This window comes from Diospyros lotus, chromosome 13, assembly GCF_014633365.1.
Source record: "Diospyros lotus cultivar Yz01 chromosome 13, ASM1463336v1, whole genome shotgun sequence".
Lineage (NCBI taxonomy): Eukaryota > Viridiplantae > Streptophyta > Magnoliopsida > Ericales > Ebenaceae > Diospyros > Diospyros lotus.
The window spans coordinates 39,020,006-39,042,042 of NC_068350.1; the positions used below are offsets into that span (position 1 = coordinate 39,020,006).

The following is a 22,037-nucleotide window of genomic DNA, read 5'->3' on the forward strand; positions in this document are numbered from 1 at the left end:
GCATGATAAGCTTAACGTTATTCCATCATTGCCCCAGGAGAATTACAACTACACTCTGGGGGCGACATCCTATTCCCACGCACAAACATCAATATAACAATAATATCATGTCATGCAATTATCAGGACTATTCATGCAATATAAAAAAATAAATATTGCATTCATAACAACATGCATATATGACAAACATATCATGAATATAAGTTCTTGGGAGAAAAACACTCACAAAATCATAGTTAGGATAGGAAAAACTCACCTTTAGAGATAAACTCGAATTCCTCGAAAAACGTGCATCGCCTTGATATGCATGTCACACCTCGATTTTTGTGCCAACTATCAAAAGTTGCACCAATCTCCATTCCTCGAGCACAAATACCATAAAATCATATTAAATCGCTAAATATCTCCATAATCCAATTTATTTCATTTTTCCTTTATTTTCTTCCATTTTTCCTTCTAAAAATCCCAATAAATACCATCGAGACTATTTTCTCAAATCTAACTCCATAATAATTCATAATAGACTATGAAATTTAAGAAAAAAATACTGAACTTACCCGAATGTTGCGTTTTCACGCAAAACGAGGCTCTTTGATGTTAAAATCGAGATATCGGGAAGTCCAAATCCAAATCTTTTTATATAAACCTCTAGAACTTGATTTTAGAGGAATTTAGCAATTTTTTTTCATAATTTTTGGATCTTGGACGCGCCCTCATGCGCCCCTAGAAGTTGGCTCACACGTGCCCACTCGCAGGGCCCAGCTGGCGCGTGTACTGCACGCGCCAGTCGTCTTCTTCGACGAGATTCCGACCAGTTCTGGTTTCTTGGCCATATCTCCTTCATCTGAGATTCAATTGACCGTTTGAACCTATGGCTTCGTCATTTCACCCTCTACAAGATAATACCATAAAATCCTCAAACCGAGCCATTTTCAGACTGCTCAAGCTCGTTTTTCGGCGAAGCTCGTTTTTCCGACAAGGTCCATATCTCCTTCATCTCTCAACGAAAATTGCTCAAATTTTACAGGAATGATCCTTTGGACATGGGGAACAAAAGCCCCTTATCCGTTGCTCTCAATGTTTGCCCAAACTCTCGGATCTAAAAGTTCAATTTTTCCTTTATTCGGTCAATTGAAAAACCTCTATTATAGGCAATTTCAAGCCTCCAAATGCCCATGGTTGGTCAATCCAACCTCCCTGAGGCTTCTACCTGCCCCAGATTAGTCCAAAAATGCCACCAAACACGGATTCAACGTATCGAAATTCTGGCCACGAAACGGCCGAAAATCATGTAGAATTGGTCATCCTCTTAGCCAATGTCGGCATAAGCTTAACCCAAGAACATCCTAGGCTACTTTTCTCGAATCTTTTGCCATCGAATTCGGTGATAGGAGGTGGTGGAAGAAGCTTGGTCAGTCATGGCAGAATTTGGTATTTGTGCAATTTTGTAAAATTGCACTTTGACCACAACTTCTTCCCATTTTGAACTTTTGATCCTTTCCTTGAAGTCCCTGAGCTTCCCAATACTGTCATTGTGACCTATAAGTTCTATACTTTTCATTGCATCCCCGAAGATTCTGAAAAAATGTCATTTCGACCTTCCTCCGGTAAAATTAAGAAATTACACTTAGGCCTGAATCTTCGTTTTGGCCCTAAATCTCTTCGTTTCTTCCTGAAACCATTGAAGGGTTGTTTCTTATGAAAAATCGAAGCCCCCTCAAGTTTCTGTTGACTTCTCGGAAGTCGTCTATCATAATAATTTGATATTGCAGCCTAATTGGCAGCATTTTAGCTGTACCGAAAATCGTTCTCAATCTCATTTCTTTCGATGCCATAAATTATGTCTCGAAATACTCATCACGGCTATATCATTTTCCTTTTGCATCTCTGCTCTAGGGCACTCCCTGCAATCGATTCGGTCATTCATATGGTAATAAATTACCCTTATACCCTTAATTTATCCTTAAATTCCATTTTTATCCCAAGATAATTTACCCTTAAGTCTTTTTAGAATTTCTCGGGTATTACATGATGCTCATGTGATACATATAACTTAGTCAATATTGTGACTATCATGCTCAATATAGACAATACATAACATGTATATCGTTTGGGGAAAAATCACTCACATTTAACTTAGGATTCAAAATTCCTCGAGAAGCGTATACTGCCTCGTTTTATGTGCTAAGCCTCGAAAATTGCAACCACTCAATTTAAGCCACAAAACGCCCTATTTATCATATTTATTCAAATAAATATTAAACTCTATTTTTTCACAATTTATTTTGATTTTTCTCTAATTTCCATAATTCATATTTCCTTCAACATTTTCCAAAATTTTTTCCCACAATAACTCATAAAATAAAATCCTTGATTTTTTTCAAATTTTTGGATTTTTTTTCAATTTTTCTTCTATTTTCTTTCTCTTTTTTTTCTTCTTTTTCTTTTCTATTTTTCTTACCTCTCACGCGCAGATATGTGCTCGCAGCCACTCGCCTGGCCCGTGTGCTCATGCGTCACCTCTGGTTCGTCTTCCCCAACGAACTGCTCCGCCGTTGCCACTTGGTTCTACCTCCAATGGACGATTAGGCTCCACCACTTTGAAGCCCTCGTTGAGTCGATCTTAGGGGCACCCTCCAATGGCCGAACCACTAACTGGAAAAGGTCGAAATGGCCAAATTTCAGTCCGCCTCCGCCGCCCACTCGATTTTTCGGCCAACGCTCAAAACCTCCTCAAATCACTTCAAAAATCTCCCAAACTCTCCAGAAACAATCCTCATACCCTCGAGAGCAAAAGCCCCTTATCTATAACCTTTGATTTGTTCTCAAACATGTACGATTTGAGGTTTAATTTTTGAAGAAATTAGTCATCTTTAAACCTCTATTTATACATGATTTTAAGCCATAAAAAGACTAAATTTGAGCAACCCAAGGCCACTAGAGTCCTCTTGTGCTCTAGATCAGTCCAAAACGCATCAGAAGTTGCCTCAAAAATTGATTTACAAATGGTAAATTCTAGTTGCTTTAAGCCAAATGTTTGGTTATTTTCGACCAAGTCAAGGCCATTTGTGATCCAAGATCGATCCTAGGGCCTTACCCCGAGGTCCCTTGCCACTTTCTCGATCTTCCATAGTCGAATATGGTGGTGGGATGGAGGTTGTTCGGCCATAGCTTCCAAGCTTTTTTGGAAATTACACTATTACCCCTTCTCATTTTTTAATTTCATTTTGGTCATTTCCACAAGGCCTCTGGGTTTTTCCAATATTTCCGTTGAGACCCTTACATTCCAAATTTCTCGTTTGGCCCCCGAGGTTCCAGGAAATAAGTCATTTTGACCTTTCTCAGGTAATTTTCAAAATTACACTTTGGCCCGGACTTGGGTTTTGCTTGCAAAACCCCCTTGTTTACCCTGAAACCACTTAAGGGTTGTTTATTAAGCCCAATTTGATTCTCTCAAGGGTTTCGTTGACTTTTTGGAAGTCCCTCAAGACAATTCAAATTTTCAGCCCGATCCAAAATTATATCGAAAATTGTCTCTGATCCAATTTCTCTTGATGCTAAAAATCATTTCTTGAGATGTTCAATAGGTATATGCCTATTTCCTTAGGTATTTGAGCCCCCGGGCATTCCCTCTAGTCGATTCAGACATTTTCTCGGGCTATTCTAATACCGATTTCCTTTGAAACTTCATATTTCTTACCTGAAAGTTTTTTGGTTATTACACCACGCGCCTATAAAACATCCACCACGTGCTTGTGCATAACAGCCCGCACGTGAAGCCACGCTCCAGCCTTCTTCTCCGATTATGACACACCGAAGTTGCTGGATCTTTGCACCACGACAAACCTCTCTTCCAGTCGATCACGATAATGCTTCTTGCTACCCGAAACAAGCACCAGAGGTGCCTCAATCGAAGGCTTAAAGCCTCGGCCAGCCATCTGCCTCCTTCCTTCGGTGAAGCTTCAAATATCCCTCAAACTGCCACCAAAATGCCTCAAATTCCCCTGAATGGATCCTCAACTCATGGGCAACAAAAGCCCTTTAATTTCATCTCTCAATTTGTCCTCTAACATGCTCGATTTTGAGTTTCAACTCGCAAAAACCCTCAGCCACCATACCTCTTATTTATAGTCGAATCGACCCTCAAAACACCCTTGGATGCCTGACCCAATGCCTTAAACACTCCAAGCCGCGACATACTAACCAAGACACGGTCGGATTTCGCTAATTTTCGGCCACCCTCGTGCTCGCCGTCAGCCTGGCTTTGGTCCTTGAGCTTCTCCAACCATCCCTCTCGAGATCCCAATGGTCGGAAGCCTCGATTGACGATCGGCAGTGGCTATTGGCCATGGCAGCTTCCTATTTTTGGCTTATTGCACTTTTGCCCCTTTTCATCAGGCCCCTGAATTTTCTATCATTTCCATTGAGACCCTCATATTCCAAGATCTTCATTTCATCCCCAAAGATTCTGAGAAATTGTTCATTTGACCTCCCTCGAGCAATTTTAAAAAATTACACTTAGGCCTGAATTTATGTTTTGACAGCAAACCCTATCGTTTCAACCCAAAATCTCTCAAGGGTTATCTTATACAACAATTTGAAGTGTCCTCAAGTTTTTGATGCCTTCTTGGAAGTCTCCTATAACAATTCAATTTTTCGGCCTAATCCAAAGCTGTACCGAAAACTATTCCCGATCCAATTTCTTCCGATACTGAAAATCACTTCTCGACTTGCTCATTAATACTATATTATTTTCCTTTGACATCTAAGCTCCAGAGCACTCCCTACAGTTGATTCAGCGACTTATTTCACTATCAAACCTATTTTTCGATATTTTAAACTTATCTAAATCACGTGGCAACCTTATGCCGAAACGGGGTCTTACAAGTAAAGCTCCTATCGCTAATTCTCTCTGAATCAGAGATGGGTGTTGTTCCCATCGTTGAATTCAGGAACGGGTGTCGCACCCGTCGCTGATTCTGTTGCTAATTTTTCCTGTCACTAAATTTTAGCGACGCCATTTTTAACGATGAAGAGTAGCCCGTCACTAAATCCGTCGCTAAAAAATTAGCGAAGGATTTTGAGGTTTTAGCGACAGAATTTTTCGTCGCTAAATCCTTGATTTTTTGTAGTGGAAAATGCCAAAATAAAATCGATTCTGCATTTTTGAAACGTTTCCTGGACCCAAACACCAAAAGAATGCTTCTTGGGTGTTTTCATAATTTCAAAAACATTTCAGAGCCATTTCGTAGTATTAGAAAAATATTATCTCGGCAACCACATTAAAGATGAAATTTCTTTTGTCTCTAATTGAAAACTTTTATCCTAAATCTCTTCTCCCTTCTTCATTTTGTAAAAACTTGAAAGATCTATTACTGTTGTGGTCATATTCTTGATCTCACCTACTATCTGTCGTTCCGTCCACCACCATTGTCCTTCCATCTTCTCGTTCTCATTCGTCATTTTGTCTACTGTCGTTGTCCTTCCATCTTCTCATTCTTGTCCACTATTCTGTTATTCCATCCCCCAACGTCATCCATCCATTATGCATCAGAGGTTCCATCCAATTTCGATCGGCGACTACAACTCTTGGCTCTTCAATCAACGATCGTTCATCTTCTTTGTATGTATATATTCCTATTTCTAACTCTTTTTTGAGTAAATTGTAAATATATTATGTGTGTATATATATAGTTGTGATTACAAATGTATGCATGTGTATATATATAGTTGTGTGAGTATATTTATGAATGTATGTATGTCTCTTATAATTTGATGAGTGTTTTTCTATTGTTGTACTCTTGAGATCTAAATAATATTTTTTAAGTTTTTAGCGCCACAGGTTTGATTGATTTGTGTGTGTGTGTTGCACTCGTCATTATTAAAAGAAATTATTTAGTTTATGTTTGTTTGAATATTTAATAGAATTTATATTTATGTTTAATTAAATAATTATATTTTATAATTTTTTAAATAAAAATTATATTTATAAAAAGTCTTTTTTATTTTTTTATTTATGCATTTTTTTGCATTTTCATTTTCTATTTTTTCAAAAATCATAACATTAGTTTTAAAAATTGAACAAAAAAATTGAAACTAGAAGCAAAAATAATTATTTTGATTTAAGAAACCCTAACAAATTGAATTTAGGGAAAAACTGAAGTAGACTAACAAAAATTAGTCGGGTTGATTTGAAAATTTGATTTTAACTAAATAATGACATCTATGAAACATATGCATAAAGTATAGGTGTGAAAGCTAGACTATGAATACAATTACTTTTTTTCATAGATGAAGAAATTCATCTATTAATTAATAATAAGCCAAATCTTTCCAAAAGACAAAGACAGCTGCATGAGATATTGTGCATCTAATGGAAAGACAACTAAAGACAAGATATAGTTTTAGAGGACACTAATCCTAAACCAAATAGGAAGATATCGGGGAGGATCATGTACTAAAATGTGCCCAATTAATTAAAGCACAATCACTATATCACCGTAACTTGTAAGCAGTACAGGACAAAATATGTTTCAGAGGAAGAAGAGTCTCCAACATCTAGCAACCAATCACCAACTATGAAATTCCTAGTTTGTGTTACTCAATTAAGTACCGTGTAAGACAGCTGAAGTGCATCCAAAAATCACATTGCTCACATTCATAGGCCACGTTGTCCAAATTTCCAGAAGCACAGCCACGGGTCAAAGAACACTGGTCTTTAACCCTCGCCTTGGGGCGGCGGATGCAACTATGAGGGTCGGAGTGAAAATTCACTTCCATGCGAGCACCAAACTTGATATTCAAATATCGTTCAATAGGATAGATGCATTTTGGATGTAGAGATTGATCGCATTCGATGCAATGATAGAACCAATACTTGGAATTAATGTCCTCCTCGCAAATTTCGCAATAATACTCATCAGGCTGGCCTTTGATGGGGGAATAAGTAAGAATAAATGGGTTTTTGTCATATTTATGCCTGACTGAAAATGGAAGAAGAGCGCATTCAATGCACAATGTGAAATTGCAACCTTCACATTGAAAAATAGTGAAGTATGCAAAGCAAAATACTCCACATGCATTGCAGGAATGTTTGCTTGTTACCCTCCTCAAGGCAAGATAGTGGTCATGAACTTGGTGTTTGATTGCTCCTGGAAGTGAAGCGCATTTGAGATCAAGGTTGAAGTGACAAGTGAGGCAGCCGAAGACAAACCCGTTGGTGGGCATACCACAGCTATCACAATAGATGCAAGAAAAATACTTTTCTTGTTGTGTATGCAAGCAAAGTGAAAGTGAGTGTTCTGGATGAAGTATGTGTCGCAATTTGTTAGGTAATTCAGCACACCACTCGTGAAGAGAAAAGTTGCATTGAGCGCAATGGTAGAATTGGGATGAGATGGTTTGTGCACAACCGTCACATAGTTGGTCATCCTTAGACTCGTCAATTTTCTTGTTGACAAAAATCAACGGGTGGTCTTCTTTGCAACGGAGAATCTTGGTGGCTCTTTTATGTGTTCCTTGTAAGCAGAGCTTTTTGATCAATTGGGTCATTAATTCAGCAAATTCATCTGGCACTGGCAAAGTGATAAGAATAATCTTTTCTTTGAAATCCCTAAAACAAGAGAATGTGACCGATTAAATATTAGGTAAAAGGGAAAATTCCAATTAAAAGGGGAAAAATTCTCACGTGGGTTTCTCAATTTCATGGCTTGTTGATTTCGAATGAAAGTTTGTTTGGATATCCCTGAAAGCACCGAAAAAAGTTAAACTTGCTTGGTAAAGAAAATATTTATTCAAATTAATCAAATAAAAAATCATCTAGCATGTAGCAAGACGAACAAAAGAGAAGAGCCTACTTGTTGGGATTCTCAACCTCCTCCAACGGCAAGCAACTTAGATGGACTGATTACTGGCATCCCTCCGAGTAAACATAGGCCCAATACGCTCTCTTCACTTCCTCGTTGCAGATTTCACAATTCCCAAAGTAGCCAAAAGTTGAACGAAAGAGAGCGAGAGGGTGAGGGTGGCGGTGAAGGTTAACCGTGGTTGGCGCAGAAGCACAAATCTGATTGGCCCAGAAGCCACAGGTGGGGCAAAGATAGGATTTGCCTTTATGTTCTCTATCGCAGGCAGCACACAGGAACTGGGCTTCCATCTCGAGGGGCATCAACGAGTGTTCATGAATCTTCTTGTTCTCATTGACCCTTTCTTGGATACGGAGCACCATTGAAGCACAGCGTACGTGGACATCGAAGTCGCAGCTGGAACAACGGTAAACGAAACCATCAGTTATGGAGCGGCAGACGTCGCATCTATGTTCATATAGGACAAAGGGAGAAAGAGTGAGGGCGTGCGTCGGGTGAGAGGGATGCTCGATTTCAGGGGGCAATTCTGCACAGCGTTTGTGCAGCAAAAACCAGCAATCGGAGTTGGGGCAAGCATAGAAAGCGCCTCCTCCTCCCCATACTCCTGATGATGAAGAAGAGATTGGTTCCCTGCATCCGTTGCAGTAAACTTGCTGATCTCCACCACCATAGCAGCCACCATGGCCTTGGAGTGATTCTCTAAGTTCCAGTAGGTGAGGATGGCATGGGTGATCAATTTTTTGCAGATCTTGCCCCTTCATTTCTCCTTGTAATCCCATCAATCTCTCTGTCTGTTGGTTTTGTTTCTCGTCCTTTTCTTCTTCTACTTCCATCAGTCTCTCTGTCCGTTGGTTTTGTTTCTATTTCTTTCACAAATTTCAACCTCAACGTTCACAAATTGTCCGCTTATCTTGTGGTTTTGTCTACAAATCCCTGTCCTTAGGGAAATTCTATCGCCAGCCCAGTGAATTACTCTTGACAGCCCGGTCAACTATTGCCTCAACTATCCTTCGTTAAAAAGTCTTTATTACCCTCAACCATCCTTCATTAAAAAGTCTTTATTACCCTTACCTAATTACTATCTCTCAAATAATTTTACTTTACTATTTATTTACTCTTCCCTTTGTGTAGCGATCACTTTTGCTGAAAATTTATTGTGAAGATTTCTGCTCACAGCGATTATCTTCTTGTTCTTGTTTCTGTTAGTTTTAATTATGTTCTACTTTTCTATAATGGATGATTATATCCAAAAATTGATGAGATGAGAAGAGTTTTATGGAGAAGATGATGAGCAGCAGGTTGTGCACAATGAACAGCATCTCGTGAACTACAATGAAGCGCAAACCCTAAACCAGCAGATAAATATTCTGATAACTCATTTTATTTCTAATTTTGGATTGCTGAAAATGCTGAGAATGATTAAAAAATGCAATCAAAGAGTTGGAGTCGAGGCCGAATATCGAGGAACCCGAGCTTCCCCGACGCATTACACTCGGGGATACTGGGTATCCCCGAGTGTAATGCGTCGGGGAAGCTCGGGTTCCCCAAAGAGTTTTAGTAGGGGAAGTTGAGCTTCCCTGACTGTTAGTCATCAGAGGATTCCCCAACCTCTGCAAGTCGGGGGACCTTTGGGTTCCCGACTTAAAATGGTCCTATAGTGGTCGGGAACCCGAACCCGACCCGCAAGACCCATTATTTTTAATTTATATATTTTATTTTGTTTAATGTGCATTTTTAATTTATGTATCTTATTTTTGTTTTGATAATAGGGATTTGGTGATCAAAATTTAAAGAATTTTGAGAATGAGAATGCCGTATCATTTAATACTAGTCAAACTTTTGTTAATAATGAGATTTTTAGTAATAAAGAAACACTTATTGAATGGGTTAAGACACTTGTAAAAGAAAATGGAATGGTTTTTATTATAAAGAGTTCTAAATCTAAGGGTATAGAAAGAAAACCTAGAATTCGTCTTGCTTGTGAACGGAGTGGAAAGTATAAATCATCAAAAATAAGAGATGAAATAATAGGAGAAACAAACCATAGGACGACAGGTTCTAAAAAGTGTGGTTGTCCATTTGAGTTACTTGGTGTTAAATTGTCAAATGAACATTGGATGTTGAAGGTTGTATGTGGATTGCACAATTATTTACCAGCAGCTCAACTTGAGGGTCATTCATATGCTGGCCGACTTACAAAGAAAGAGAAACAAATTATGATAACAATGTCTAAGAATCTTGTGAAGCCTAGAAATATTTTGATGACATTAAAGGCAGAAGATGAAAAAAATGTAATTACCATCAAAACTATATATAATACATGACAAAGATATAGAGTCATGGATAAAGGTGGTCGATCACAAATACAACAGTTGATGAAAAAATTAAAAGATTGTAATTATGTGGAGTGGCATAGAAGTGATAGATTATCAGATTGTATCACAGACTTATTTTGGGCTCATCCGATGGCTATAGAGTTATTTAAAACATTTTCTCATGTGTTAATAATGAATTGTACATACAAAAGTAATAGATATAAGTATCCATTGCTAGAGATCGTTGGTGTGACGTCAACTAAGCTAACTTTTTCTATTGCTTTCGCATTTATGGATCATGAATATGAGGATAATTAAACATAGGCAATGGAGAAATTAAAAAGTCTAATGACTCATACATATCCAGGAGTAATTGTAACCGATAGAGAATTGGGATTAATGAATGCAATACAAAAAGTGTAATTCCAACCACGAGCACCTTGTTATGTAGGTGACATATATCAAAAAATGTGCTCGCCAAATGTAAGAAATGATTTGATAGAAATGAGACATGGGAGAAATTTATGCTAAATTGGAACCTGGTTGTTTTTGCTTCGACTGAGGATGAGTATGAACGTCATCTATATGAGTTAACACTTGAGTATCATGCATATGAAGGTGCACTTAATTAAGTGAGAAATACATGGTTGAATGATTATGAGGAAAAATTTGTTGCATCATGGACAAATAGAATAATGCATTTTGGCAACATTACTATGAACAGGGCTAAGAGTGCACATGCAAATTTGAAGAGACATCTTGGATCTTCTCAAGGTAACTTAGAGTCATCATGGACAATTATTAATAGTCTTATTGAGTTGCAACATGCAGAGATTAAAAGGTCGTTTGAAAAAAGTTTAACGTTGGTGTAACATAACTTCAAGCCAACAATATTTAGAGAATTGCGAGGTGTTATATCGAAAAGTGCATTGAATATGGTACTAATGCAATCACAACTTGCTTATAAAATTGTGATAGACAAAGTTTCATGTGGATGTGTGATTAGAAGCACATATGGTTTACCATGCGCATGTGAAATTGCAGAGTTCATGGTACAAGGACGACCAATTCCTTTGTCAACTGTGCATCTTCATTGGACAAGGTTACAGGTAGTGCAGTCAGCTTATGATGGTGTGTCACCGCAAGTAACGATTGAATCAGAGATAGAAAGTATATATAAAATATTTTATTCAGAACCAGAGCCAGTGAAGCTAGTATTAAAGCAAAAGTTGAGAGAAATAGTTAATCCAGACACAACTTCACTACAGCCACCAATCATGAAAGTTAGGACGAAGGGTAACCCAGCATCGAAGAAGAAAATTCAAGTTGATACATCCACCAAACGTGATCCGTCCTTATTTGAAATAGTTCAATATGATCAAGACAGTACATCCCTAATAACATGGATATCGAAGAGAAACACCAACCGACTCAAAGGGTATGATGATTGTTTCCCACCACAAATACAATCGTTCATGCATAGTATTGTTAATGTAGAATCAGATGAACATTGTGGATTTCGCGCAATAGTAAGGTTACTTGGTATGAGTGAGCACAGTTGGAGAGATATTCGTTTTAGTTTGATAGGAGAGTTGCAATCTTTTCGTGCGATGTATACACAATTATATGGATCAGACATACATGTGGATGAGTTACTACATATATTGTATTGCTTTGATAACATTGCATCGTGCGAGCATTTGATGACTTTACCTGACATGGGCTATTTAATTACTTCAAAATACAATGTCGTATTGGTACATTTGTCATGGATCCAGTGTCTTACATATTTTCCACTCAGATCAATCCTTCCTCCAGCATTACAACACAGGATGATTATTATAGAATTTGTGAATGACTGTCATTTTGTGCAGGTATTCTTACTTATTTTATTATTTATTTGTTTATATAGTTATTTATTCATATGTTTGTTTTAACAACAATTTTTGTTGTATATGTCATTTATCAAGTATTCCTTAAGCCAAACTCACCAATTCCTCCTATCGCTCTAAATTGGTACAAATTTCGATGTGATAATGCACGTGATTGGGAAATGTCATACATATTTAGAATTCAGGCATTTTTATCTATAGTTGGTCAAGATATTGCAACACAAGAAGTTTTTGACTTATCTAACACATGATTCTTAGGTTGTGTTTCCGAATAAGGTCTAAGGCGATGATGATTTTTCGGGCATGTTCAATCTTCATAGGCTTCAGCCTATGATTAAAATATTAACCCATATCACCACTTACTGGCAGCCCAATTTGAAGTCCATAAGCCTATATACTATCTCTTTAGAGGAGAAATGGGTACAAGTCCATTTGCTCAAGAGATGAAGAAGCCCAGCCCATTACGTATGTTAGCCATGCTTTCGTCTGAGAGAGAAGGACAGTTAGGTGATTCAGGCCTAGGTTTTGTTGGGGCTTGGTGGTCTTTTTGTTTTGAGTTATCTAAGTGGTGATTTGTTGCCCATATCTGAGCCTTCCTATACTTTGTATATATTTTCGCATTTTATTTTGTGGATTAATTGATCCATAATTAAAGTTTATGATATAAAGGAATTTCAATTTTGGAAAAAAAAAATTATATTCTATAATGATAAAATTACTTGTTAACATAACACGTTTAGTTATTCGAGTTATGAAAATAATTTTTAAAAAAACAAACATAGTTTCGACATTTATATTTTTATTACCATTTTATCGATTAACTACCCTCTTCATTAGCCTAACTTACAATAATCAATCAGCCAACTGTATCATTTTATTTTATTAATGTAATTTCTAACTATCTATCACTATTTTTTTTTAAAAAAGACTATTATTTTGTTAATAAAAATAATGTTTACGTATATGTTGTTCTTACATTTTTATTTTAAAGTATTTATAGAAGCAACATTATGGATACAACATTTAATTTTTCATTTTTAACGAAAAATCAAAACAAATACAAAATACATAAATAATAACAAACACATGATAACTAAACTATATAAAGTGTAAGATCCTGAAAGGGTAATTACTGACATTGCACTAAATACAGATAATCACATATTACAATAAAAATCTAATCTCTATCAGTCATTTTTCTTGTCTCTTAAGGGGGGCCTAGGGCAAAATGATGTGGATCTAAACTCGTAGGTGGTGGATTTATAATTGGAGTTGGAGGTGATGTAACCACCGTTGATGTTTGTACCACACTAGAAGACGCTCCACGGGATAGTGTATATGCATGAGACCCAATAAAAGAAGACCCAATGGAATAGTTAAAATATTATATACCTGAAGACATGTCCTGAGTGGATCCACCAATATGACGTGCTTAAAAGGAGACAGTGATGCCATGATACGCTACAAGACATAATTATTTTAAAAATGAAAAATTAAACATAATATATTTAAAAATATATATTTAAAAAAATTACAATCACAGAATTAATCTTACCACATCAGCAATGGTCACTCTATCTTTATCACCTCTGTTAAACCCAGATCTATGTGCAGGGTTTTGTATGACTCGATGTTTAATGCGATGATACCATGCCAAATAGTCTTCACTACACTCCCATGGCACTCAGGCAAGTCCACCCCGTCGGTGTGCTGGCAATAAGTAAAAATCCCAGCGAGTCCAACTATCATTGATAAAATCATAAATTACCTTATATATTGTCGTAGTTGTACCCCACTTAACTTCAATAGGGGATAATAGAGGTAGAGGTATATTCTGATAATGCCCAAATTGTCGCAGAACCCTCTCCGGATGATATAGCTCAATCACACCTCCACACTTAAGACATCCAAAGAAGAACGCAATCTCATGCAGTAGGTGTTGTGCACGATGCCTCTTATATGGTGTCCACATGATCTGCACGTGTTTCAAAATTTCAATGACGAGCTATATTAAGTTGTAAAATATAATGTGTGAACAAAATACCTGATCTTCAATTAAGTCATCAAGTTGCTCTTGCAAAGATTGCAAGGAATCGTACTCCTGAACAGAAAGCCAACGGTGAGCTCTAAGCAACTCGTCAATATATGCTAAGTTATATTTACTTCTAGTCAATAAAAAATGTTCATATATCCAAGCATGTGTACATTTAATATAAATAATTGTTAATATATATCAAAAGATGTTAAATATATGCACATAATAATAAAATTTAAATAATTACCTCAAGTAATGTCAAATATCCACAGATTCCCTTGACATCTCTTCTACTCGCGATACCAAGCTGCCTATATAAATTTGTCAAAGAAACAGCCCCCCATGCATACGTACCAGATACACTTAAGTCTTCCAATAATGTAAGATAGGAAACGGAAATCATGGTACTACTCTTATCCACAAATAATGTATAACCTAATAAAAATAATAAATACGCCCTACTGGCATTGTAGATCTCTTCATCCGGAGCCGAATCTGGCACGTTCATAAACATTCTTGTCAGCCAATCTAATTTCACATACGGTCCCCGAGTCTCTACTATCTACCCTGCTGCTTCTACTACTAAGACCCCAAGTAAACAACATAGTAAGTTCTGAACTTCATTACCCGTCAAATGAAGGACTGATATAGGGCAGCCAACAACTAGTATATTCAGAATAGTAGCAACGTCATCTAGCGTGACTGTCATCTCACCAAATGGTAGATGAAATGTGTTAGTCTATGGCTTCCATCTCTCTAAAAAGGCTGACACAACTGTAAGATTCCCAAATCGATATGTGCATTCTATCAAAGGTGCCAACCAAGATCTAATGACAACATCACAAATACGTTGTTGATTTGCTAATGACTAATCACGAATTCTTTGTCCATGGCTATTGCATTTCAATACACCTCTTTCCTATTACACAAAAATAATAAAATAATTAATAAAATTATAATAATTAATTTAAATATAAAATTATTTTTATAATCGCTTACCTCTCCAACCCATATGCTAACAACAACATGATTTTTAAAACTCTTTAAAATGGATGGATCTTCAGGGCCTCCTAAAAATGGTCCAGCAATATCGTCTGGAGCAGTAGTAGATGGCTGCTCTGGAGCACTAGAAGATGGCTACTCCGGACCCTCTACCCTTCTCCTCCTCGTGGAAGCGGATGGCTGCTCCGAACCCTCTACCCTTCTCCTCTTCGTGGAAGCTGTCGGACATTGACGAGATGAAGATGGGCGAGCTCTCCCTCAAGTACGTGCCATACCTAAAAATGAATGTACTATATCAGTCATTTTTAAAATAATAATAATCTATTATAAAATTAATTTAATTCATATAAGAATGTTATATTAAATGTCTAAATCCATGATAACAAATAAAATTGTTTATAATAAGATTAACAACAATTGAATTTATTAAAAAGGTAAAGTGTAAAAATATAATTAATATAAAAAATAACATGTCAGCATAACATGAAATCAATCATATTTTAAAAAAAAATTAAAAAGGCACAAAACTAAAAAAAATAAAAAAAAAATTCTGGTTCGGGTTTATCCAACCCGAGTTTGAGAGGTACGGGAGTTTCGTGTGTAGCATCCCAAAAATTTGAAAACAAGTAAAAATAATTAATTTGGATGTTTGTGGATATTTTAGAATATTTAGAAATTTTTGAGAAATATTTATTTATGATATTTTAAAGAAATAGGAAATTAAGGTGATTAATTAAATTAATTGAAAGTATTTATGAAAATAATAAAATAAAATATAGTAATAATAATAATAATAGTAATAATAAGAAAGTAAATCAAATTAAATTAAATTAAATTAATTACTTAATATATATATATATATATTTATATGTATGTATGCATGGCGTGGCCTTGTCCTGGCCATGTCTTTTTATGGCTTTAATGCCATTGAGTTGTGTGCAAATGGAATAAGCTTGGGCAGCAAGTTGGGAGGAAATCAGTGAGCGAGCAGGGAGCATCTGGAAGAAGAAAAGGGCGCGTTGAGGTTGGAAAGGGCGAGGAAAATTGGGAGAAATTGGAAATTAAGTCAAGTTTAATTGTGATTTAATTACTCTGGTAAGTAGATAATTATGTATTATTAATTTGTATGATTAGAATTTAATTATAAGTTTAATTTTATTAAGTTTGGGTGATTAAGTTTGGTGTGTAAGTATATAAATACACTGGCGCTATGTGCGTGAGAGTGTATAATATTTTGTCTGTGAGTATGGGTGTAAGTATATGTATATATGTGGAGGGTGAGTTTTAGTGACCATTTAATCGTGGAAAGTGAGCAGTAATTGAGTTGGGCTTGATGTGGTGATAAGCAAAGGAATATTATATATGTAGATAAATATGTTATGGTTGAGTTAGCAGTGAATTGTGGGTGGTCGTGAATATAGGAGAATGGTTTTAATAATATATATATATAAGTGGAGCATATGTTTGTTGATAATACATAATTGGAATTTATGATTTCATTAATTATTAGGAAACTCTACTTCGCAGTGGGAGAACAGGAAAGGTAAGAAATAGTAGCATAAAGGCAAGCTCCTAACCCTCTCATCTTGTTATTTATTTTTCGCGAAAGTCTTCGAGATTTCTTGTACTTTAAACCCTCCCTCATCGTGACTCGGTTCTACGCATAAATAATAATAATCCGCGTAGTAACCACTTTATGGCTTTTATTTTATTAATGACTTTATTGTTAATGGGATAAGCTAAGTAAGGATGTCGTGGCATCTTTTATTTCAACCGTCATAGAGCTTCGTACCGCTCCGCTTTCCTTGGAAATGATGTCAAACCCACGGGGGCTAGGTGCTTAGAAAATAATATGATATTAAGGAAAGATGTTAAAAGTCTATTATGTAAGTTGAGATGGTTTTCTGCGAATGAGAAGGAAATGAGAATGGTATCATGATGCTATGTGATTATGTATATGAAACGTTATGGAGAAATGATGTGTAATGTTAAGTTTAGAGAATATAAAGTAATAGTGTCAGTAAATGTGTCTAAGGGTATGGATACAAAGCCACTGACTGTCGACCGTGGGTCGTGGCAGTTGATGGTTGGATGTATGGACGCCAGTCATTGGTTGTTACGATAAGCGCTAGACGGCCAGAAGAGCTGGTACTCCAGATTCCTGCCTTGGTTTGTGCATTTCATGATGTGTGTGCCACAAGGGGCTAGGTTGCAATCACGTGGGGACATGCTTTGTGTGTGATGGGATGTATGAGCATTTACATGACCCGGTTGGTCTAAGAGCCAATTTGGGTACCCTAGGTGAGCATATGCATTTAGAGGCATCTCGCATGTGTGAATTCTTATGTGGGCGTTAGCATGGCCTGATGCTTGGTTTATAAGGGGCCTTGTCATCACGTTTATGCTACAAAAGCCGTTGCATTTCTTATTTGTTGCATGGTGAGAATGTGCGTTTTAGGTGATAAGTATGGGTGGTAGGCGTGGTCACGGTAAGACCTTGGGGTGAGACCCACGGCGGCGTGATCCACGATGTGGCCACGGTAAGACCTTGAGGTGAGACCCACGGCGGCGTGGTCCACGATAAGACCTTGGGGTGAGACCCACAGCAACCTAAAGACCTTGGGGTGAGACCCACGGTAACAGTAAGACCTTGGGGTGAGACCCACGGCAACAGATTATGATGTGAGCAACATGAATGGGCAGGTTAAGGACATGGTATGGAGGTAGCTTATAAAAGGCTGCCAACAGGTATGTATGCGGGACTCGGGTGCCAATGTGTGACTTATGTGGGCCCCTGGTTCCTTATGTGCAGTTAACTTTATGTTATGCATGTAGAAGTAAGGTACATGTGGATCATGGCATGGTGTGGTTGCATTGGCATGAGTTGCATGGGGTGTCATGGGAAGAGTCCTATCCTAAGCTCTCAGCCTTTCTTTTCTAGAGCTTGCTGAGTCTCGCGACTCATGTTGTTTTACATCATTCCAGGTACGTTCATCGGGGTTGGGTCCAGATCGACGTGTCATGGTAGCAAGTGCAGAGCTCTCCCGAACCTAGATCCTGGGTGTCATGTGTCTGGATGAAAGTAATGCTTTATGTTTGTGAGATGAAGGCATGTTATGTAAGCCCAAGTGGCGAAAGGCTTGTAAAAATGTTTATGAGATGTTATAATAAAAAGAGATTATGATTTAAATAAGGGTTATGTTATTATTTGGTATTATTATAGTAATGACCCTCTCACGGATCCTCTTGGTGCTCGGGGGCTCCGAGAGGCAGGCCGTTACATCGTGGCTGATGATGGTGGCTGCCATTGTCCCCGATGGCGATGCCGCCATTTGCTTATTAAAGAAATAGAAAGAAGAGAAGGCATACCTGATTTTGCAGCTGGATTTCTTCTTTCTTGCAAAAATAATGGCCGACAATTGTTAGGGTTTGTGTGAGAAATGGTGTGGCTATGGCTGTGCGGGCATAGTTGAAAATTTATGGGTTGTAAAGAGTAATTCTTGTGATTGTAAAGAGTAAAATAAAATTTTTGTTGACTAGACTGTGAAGAGTAAATTATCGGGCTACCAATAGAATTTACTTATCATTTTCAAACTAGGGTTTGGTGGGTAAACTCGAGGCAGTGGGCCCCACGTACTCTAATTAACTCCTTGTGCCCCAGCATTTATTTCTGGTGGTACCTCACTCAAAGGACAAGAGATTGACTTTTCAGACATCTTCATCTTTTTCTTGGTTCAAAAGGTAAAATTGCTCATCCCGAGCACCCCCACACCTGACCCGATAGGATGTGAGAGGAGATTAATCATGCTGATCCAGATCTTCATCTCTTTCTTGCTTACGGAAGTTAGTAGGACAAGCATGCAATAATGTCAGATTCAACGAGGAGAACGCAACCATATTCTTTACCTAAAGGAAAATTCTATCCGCAAGCCCACGAATTTGCTTACACAACCCACACCCCGCCAAATTTGCGAGCAGATTGATCAGACCAAAAATGTGTGTAAGCCAATGATGCCTTGATTTGTTGACACAGTTGAAGTTCAAGTACTTTGAATAAAATAATATTATGCCTATACTTAAAAAAATAAAATATAAAAGAGTAAAATGACATATTTATTTTTACTTTACCCTTAATTATTATAAAATATTAAAATAAATCTGTCATTTCACTATCTCTAATATACCAATCCGTTTGCAAAAGTTTCACACTCCCAATGGCCTTCAAAAATTCAGAAATTTTACCATACTAAAATTATTCATAATTTTTAAAAAAATAATTAACAATTTACAAAAATAACTCTTAATTTTTTAAAAAATTATGTAAATATTAAAATAATATATATAAATAACAAAATAAGAAAGGAAAGAACTTGTCAAATCAAGTCTATTGGCTTAATCAATTATTATTTAAAAAATATAAATTTAAATCTTATAAACATATTTAATGCATTTAGATTGTATATCTAAAAAGAATGACTGTAATCTACAATGCCTGAAAATCTTTTGGTGATATTGTTTCAGCATTTTCAAAATGTTTTTATTTTTAAAATTTTAAGAAATATTTCTATACTACTTTTATAATTTTAAAAATTTTTTGTAACTATTTCTAATACTAAAAAAATATCAAAAACTATTCATAAAGGTCCATATATTTTTCATTTCGTAATATTATTCATTTCGTGATCATTTTGTAATATCTACTCATTTAGATCATTTCGTATTTAAGAAACAATTATATTTATAAAAAATACCTATATTTTTTTATTTACTCATTTTTTTTACCTTTCTGTTCTTTACTTTTTTTTAACAAAATAACATTTTTCATGTAACGCCCGGTTAATGGTAATTTAAATTAATTTTGGGATAATTGGATTTAAATGGAATGTCAAAATAATTGGTTGTGATTAAATAAAATTAAATTATGTGATTTTAAGGAAATAAGAAATTCAGATAATTAATTTTGTTATTTAGAAATTTCTGGAAAAAAAGAAAAAAAATTGAAATAAATTTAATTGTGGGATTTTCATAAAGTTCAGGGTGTTAGTGTAATTAAATAGGGGGTCAGAGTGTAATTTTTGGAAGTTGGAGGGAGGCTGGCGTGAATCGCGGAAGGGCCAAAAAAATCACATTAAATAGAACATAAGTTATATATAGGTTAAGTGAGGCGTGCTGGCGCGAGCGGTCGCGCGTGAGGCTGCCAAGCGGTGGACGCGGCTTCGAGTCGCGGGGGCTGCGCGCGAGAGGGGATATTTTTGGCTGAATTAATTCAGCCAAGGCGTCCGAAACGACGCCGTTTCGCCCAAGAGGCGGTGGCCTTCAGCGGCCACCCGCGCGTTGCCACGTGGCCGCGCCTCCTCCGCCCGTTTTGCCCTCATTTAATGCCCAATTCGGGGGTTTTTCTTTGTATATTGTAACAGTACGTTTGCGGAAGAAATCTGAGAATTTTGGGGCTTCAAAAATCGGATTAAACTCCGTTTAATCTCTGATTTAATCTTTCAGGTATGTAATTAAACTAGCAATTAATAATCTTTGCGGTTGAAATTTTACTTGGGGCTCAATTTTATTAATTTTGTCAATAATTGAAATATTACAATTTGTATAACTTTGACCGTGTTTGATCAAATTGAACTTAAGGCTATCTTCGGAAAGGCAAGTTCTTTATACCCTCATTGTCGATTCTTTCGATGTCAATTTGTTTGACCTCCCTTCATTGGATTTTGGCTGTTAATAAATTATAGAATTTAAACGGTGTGTTTAATAATTTAATTTATTAACCTAGTTTCGAGGGTATTAATCGTTGGTTGCCTACGGGAGTTTGCATCACCCCCAAGCCTATGGGAATGATGTCGTACTCACCCGGGGCTAGGTTCTTAGCTGTCGGGTATGATTATTAGATTTTCGGTTATTTATTGGCTAAAGTGGTTGGGCAGTGGAGGCAAGTGTTAGCTGTACGGTGATGGTGTGACTGTTGTACGGTCTATTTTAGGCCATTAGATGGTCTCTCCTGGTCACTGACCACTAACTGGTGTCAGACACTGCTGACTAGCTCTACCGTTATGTGATTATAGCATGCCTGATTACATTTTAATTTATTTTTGTTGCATGGTTTGGTATGCACATGGGTACGGGCTGCATGATGGGATTATCATGATTTGGTTATGCTTGATCACGGACATTTTAGATTGGTCAGATTGCATCCAGCACAGGCATATGCATCGCGTGTGATTTACTACGTGGGCGGAGCATAGCCTGATGCCTGGATGTATAGGCGTCTTGTATCACGTTGATGCTCATTACGCCTTGCATTTTATATGCATTGCATGGTTACTGGTAGTTATTAGTTCTCGGACGGGAGTACCATTCCGAGGAAGCCTATGGCTCGGCTGTCGGGAGTACCGGCAGGGATACGGGTGACGGGAGTACCGCCCCGGGACAGTGCGCACAAGTTTGCTGGAGGTAGTTGTTACCGTCCAGGGCAACGGCAGGTTGGTATGGGACTTGGGTGCCAGGTGTTTTATGTGGGCCCCGAGGACCGGTATGTGTTTTATTATGGTGCACTGTTGCGTTGTTGTGTCACATGGCTTGTGTGTACATGTGGGTTTATATTTGGGGTGATCGCCTCTTCTGTTTCATTTACCGCCTTCCTATTCATATAAACTTGTTGAGTCTTGCGACTCACCTTACTTTCCATCATTCCAGGTAAGGGTAAAGTTAAAGTCGAGGGCGAGGACCGCGCCACCTAGCAGCCAGCCGTGTCGGTAAGGTGTACAGTTAGCTGCCCCCGTTTTCTCTAATGTTTTGTTAGGAGTTCTGACTCTCATTTTTGACTATGCCCGGTTGTCCTTGGTATCTTTTATTTATTAGCACAGGTGTCTGTATATTTTTATATACTCCTTGACTGCTGTTCCAGCAGAGTACTTATAGGCGT

The 22,037-nt window shown here is 37.2% G+C and overlaps 1 protein-coding gene across 1 annotated transcript; it reads right to left on the reverse strand.

The window, feature by feature from the left end:
- Positions 1 to 6,597: 6,597 nt before the first annotated feature.
- Positions 6,598 to 8,664, reverse strand: LOC127788231 (uncharacterized). Its single transcript, XM_052316342.1, has 2 exons — positions 7,911 to 8,664; positions 6,598 to 7,612 (listed from the first exon to the last, which is right to left on the reverse strand). The coding sequence occupies exons 1-2, from the start codon at positions 8,642 to 8,644 to the stop codon at positions 6,598 to 6,600; spliced, it is 1,749 nt and encodes a 582-aa protein (XP_052172302.1). The 5' UTR covers positions 8,645 to 8,664.
- Between the last annotated feature and the right edge of the window lie 13,373 nt (positions 8,665 to 22,037).